This window comes from Ailuropoda melanoleuca, chromosome 8 (genome assembly GCF_002007445.2).
Source record: "Ailuropoda melanoleuca isolate Jingjing chromosome 8, ASM200744v2, whole genome shotgun sequence".
NCBI classification, from domain to species: Eukaryota; Metazoa; Chordata; class Mammalia; order Carnivora; family Ursidae; genus Ailuropoda; species Ailuropoda melanoleuca.
In genome coordinates, this window is record NC_048225.1 from 57181208 (window position 1) to 57185626 (window position 4419).

The 4419-nt window shown below is 43.4% G+C and overlaps 1 protein-coding gene across 1 annotated transcript; it reads left to right on the forward strand.

The window, feature by feature from the left end:
* Positions 1–2831: 2831 nt before the first annotated feature.
* LOC100467890 (olfactory receptor 52J3) lies at positions 2832–3769 on the forward strand. The gene is given in 3 exon segments (XM_002931132.4): positions 2832–3370; positions 3372–3705; positions 3707–3769. Coding segments are annotated over 3 exon segments (936 nt in total).
* Positions 3770–4419: the final 650 nt, after the last annotated feature.

Here is a 4419-nt window from a genome sequence, read left to right on the forward strand (position 1 = left end):
AAGAAGGAAATCAGTTATAACTGACCACTTACTGTGTACAGGACACCGTTCTAAATGCCTCAGAGACATTTAATTTGTATCTCAAATGTACCCAATGAGGAAGACACTATTTTGATTCCCATTTTATAGTTAAGGAAACTGAGGCACAGAAATGATACATAAGTCACCCAAAGTCACGCAGCTACCGTGAACACCGGCACGCTGGCTCCAGGATTGAAATTTAGGAACTTTTCAATAGGACTTTTGAAATTTGTACAAGCAAAATCATGGTCGTGGTAGGGAATTCATGTACAGACCACAGCGTGGAAAAAGGATCATGGATCTATGTCTTCAGTGCTAGTTGGGGAAACTCAAAGCAGCTGTATGAGAGGAGGTTGGAAAAAGCTTAGTGAAAAGAAAGAGTAAAATTTAAAAAACCCTTCTATACTAGTTCAAATATTTAAATTTAAATTAGCTAGTTCCAGTAAATAAATAAATAAATGAAGAAATGGAAAACTAACTAACTAACTAACTAAGCTAGTTTCTTCTATACGTAGGTCAGTAAGCCCTAGACTTGGACCACAGGGTCACATTCACACGAGATACAGTGTATCTGTTTTCACATGTGTCAAATACAGGTGACAAAAACTCTGTGCTTTATCCCCACTCTTCAACTTTTGTTTATACGTCCTTCAGTTTGCCTTTATGTTCCTTGGGATTTTTGGTTTGGGGAATAGAATCTAGAAGTTTGTGTGCAGTCTCCATGGACTCAATCCCAGAGGTTGGTGTAAAGCTGGGATTAAAATGGGATGTTTTCTTAGAAATATCTCTTCGGTGCTAGAAGCCTAAAATCAAGGTCCTCTCCACGCCGTCCTCAGAGGGAGGTAGAAGGGCTGTGCTGCTCGATGCTGTGTGTAAGGCTCGGTGCCTGGAGAAGGTGAATCAGCTGCTGGGGTCTGGTGGCAGGAAATGCAGACATATATGGGCAGAGCAGCCTGAGAACTGGACCAAGTGGCCAACTGCACCAGGCAGGGAAAAACCAAAATTGTATCTTTAAATGGGGATGAGATTATCTTTAAACGTCTCGGGAGATCCAATGCCTTTAATATCATCCTGTCAGTTGCTTTGGACGAAATAAATTTCCATGTCGGTAGGAAGGGATGAGGCCGGCGGAGAGCTGCAGCTGAGAGTAGGCCCCAGTGTCACTCCACAATAAACCACGGGGACTCTCCACCTTGGCCTTGGCCATCACCTTTCTAGGCAATGGTTTCTTACTTGGCCAGGGCGTTTATGTTTTTACAGACAAGTGAGTCTGTGCACTTTGCAGCACTTGTGCTGTCTTTGTTGCACTGAACTCACAAATGATAGCTTATATTTTTTTACCTTGATATGTTTTCTATGTTGAAAAAAATAATTAAAAAATGGTAAAGTGAAGCTATGACAAGGACAAAAACAGATATCTCTGCTTTATTTTTTAAAATTTTATTTATTTATTGAGAGAGAGAGAGAGAGCATGTGTGAGTGGGAGAGGGGCAGGTGCAGAGGGAGAGAGAGAATCTCAAGCAGACTCCATGTGGAGTGTGGAGCCCAACGCGGGACTCCATCTCTCGACCCTGAGATCATGACCTGAGCTGAAATCGAGTCAGACGCTTAGCCAACTGAGCCACCCAGGTGCCCCATCTGCTTTATTTTTGGTCACACCTGCTGAACCATACATTCCAGGGCAAGTTCCTCTACCTCATTCTGAGTGGCTTGATGCATTCTGCAGCATTTTGAAGGCATTACTTCAGTACCGTTCTCCATACCCTTCAGACCACTGCAGAAGTAAATTCTTCTCTATGGAGACATGACTGTCCCAGAGAGCTGCAAAAAATACCTTCTCTGGTACCAAAAGCAATTTGAAGCTTCTCTGGTACCAAAAGAATTTGAATACCCAGATTTTCAGTGTTTTGAACTGGTAGGAAAAGTAAACCAACAAGTGTTGGCTCCATAAGGAGTGGTAAAATTAACACCAATAAAATTAACAGGTGCTCACAGAGTCCTGGATATGCTGTGAGAGTGAACAGGTATGAAATGGCATTAGCCAGCCCTCCTTGCCGCTTTCCCAACTGATATTCGGGGCTGTCTGTAAATCATAAGCAATGGCTGTTTCTACTCCTGGCCAGGCATCCCAAGAGACCAGCCCTTATTATCTGATTTGGTGTCTGTGAGAGGCTGCTGGGTGTAGGTCAGAGTTTTTACGTATCAGTCAGAAGAATTCAGATTTAATTGTGAGAGTACCTATACACCTGGATTTATAATTAATTTCATTTTGGATTTTGAAAGGTGTTTTCTTTCTTTCTATGTCTTTGTCTTTGTTTTTTGTTTGCGTTTTTTTTGTTTTGTTTTGTTTTTTGTTTTTTTTTTGCTTAAAAACTGCCTCTGTAGTGTATCAACTTGACCTCATCTGTAGTCTTGATGTGGCCAGTGTCACTCACCAGAGTATATTTCCAAGAGTGGACTCACATCCCATTCTCCTTCAAAGTGAATGGTAAGCTCTAATTATTAGAAATCTTCACTGAACTTGCTGCAAACCTCCATGTTTGGTATTAGAACTCAATCAGCAGGCAGGGTGGAAAGTCTGAATGTGACCTTGACCTGCCTTATCTGGCTGTGACATACCTCATATAAGTCCTTCAGTAGCACACTTACTATGCATTAAGCATGACATCAACTCTATGCTGAAACACTGAGCTAGCAATTAGCATGGCATCACCTTCACCCTCTGACCTCTCTTCTGACCTCTCCTTCTCGCTCTCTCTCATTTTTCCCCAAGAGTAGGAGGAGCTTCACCTCCTCTGACCAGTGACAGGATGATACACCAGAACAGGAGCATTTTTCACCCAACCACATTCTTCCTCGTTGGAATCCTCGGTCTGGAAGGGGCCCATGCATGGATCTCCCTGCCTTTCTGCTCAGTCTACTTTGTGGCTTTGCTGGGCAATGCCACAATTTTGCTGGTCATCAAGACAGAGCAGAGCCTGCGGAGGGAGCCCATGTTCCACTTTCTGGCTCTCCTTTCAACTATCGATTTGGCCCTTTCCACAACCTCTGTGCCCCGCATGCTGGGTATCTTCTGGTTTGATGCTCATGAGATAAACTTTGGGGCTTGTGTGGCCCAGATGTTTTTGATCCATGCCTTCACTGGCATGGAGGCCGAGGTCTTGCTGGCCATGGCCTTTGACCGCTATGTGGCCATCTGTGCTCCACTCCAGTATACGACCATCTTGACATCCCGGGTGCTGGTGGGCATCAGCACATGCACTGTGGTTCGTCCAGTTGTGCTTACCCTTCCCATGGTCTATCTCATCTACCGCCTGCCCTTTTGTCAGGCTCGTGTGATCGCTCATTCCTAGTGAGCACATGGGCATTGCAAAACTGTCCTGTGGCAACATCCGCATCAATGCCATCTACGGGCTCTTTGTGGTTTCCTTCTTTGTCCTGAACCTGGTCCTTATTGTCATCTCGTACATTTACATTCTGCGAGCTGTCTTCCGCCTCCCGTCACAGGATGCTCGGCTAAAGGCGCTCAGCACATGTGGCTCTCACGTTGGGGTCATCTGTGTTTTCTATATCCCCTCAGTGTTTTCCTTCCTCACTCACCGATTTGGACACAACATACCACGCTACATTCACATTCTTGTTGCCAACCTCTATGTGGTTATCCCCCCTTCACTCAACCCCGTCAATTTATGGTGTGAGGACCAAACAGATTCGAGAGCGAGTGCTCCATGTGTTTATCAGAAAATAAGACACATGACATGTTCTTTTACTAAGGATTTTGCTCCATCTAGAGAGAAGTGTGTGTTCTTGCTTTAACAAACATCTCCTAGTCCTAATCTATTGCCACCAGGTGAGATACTAGCTGATGTATCCGCAGCTGTGGACGAATGGACTCTAAGACTTGTGGAACCTTCACTGGAGCTCAAGTTCAAAGGCTAATGGTCTATCTTGGAAGGAGCAGTGTGGACTCTGTCTGCATGTCTTCATGCAGAGTCCTTCATAGGATAAAGGTGCTCTCTTTCTGGGTGAAGAACATATTATACTGTTTTTGTTTTGTTTTATTTTTTGTTTGTTGTTAGCTCTGTAATTAGAGAAATGTGGCACTGGAAATTTGACCCTGTGTCCTACTTCATGTGTTGGTTGGCTTTTACATTCCTTCATGCATTCATTTTATTATTCCTTTAATTAAGATTCATTTTGTATTTGTTGTATGTCTTGGATCATTTCATTGCTAGGGATATATCCATGAACCAAGCTAACATAAAATGTCTGGTCTTGTGGAGTTTGCATTGTCTTATGTTCTTTAAAAAAAGCCAAGCTCATGGGTTCAAAAAAAAATCATTGCCAAATCCGTAGTTTGAACTGGAATGGTTGCCAAATATGTAATATTCAGTGGAA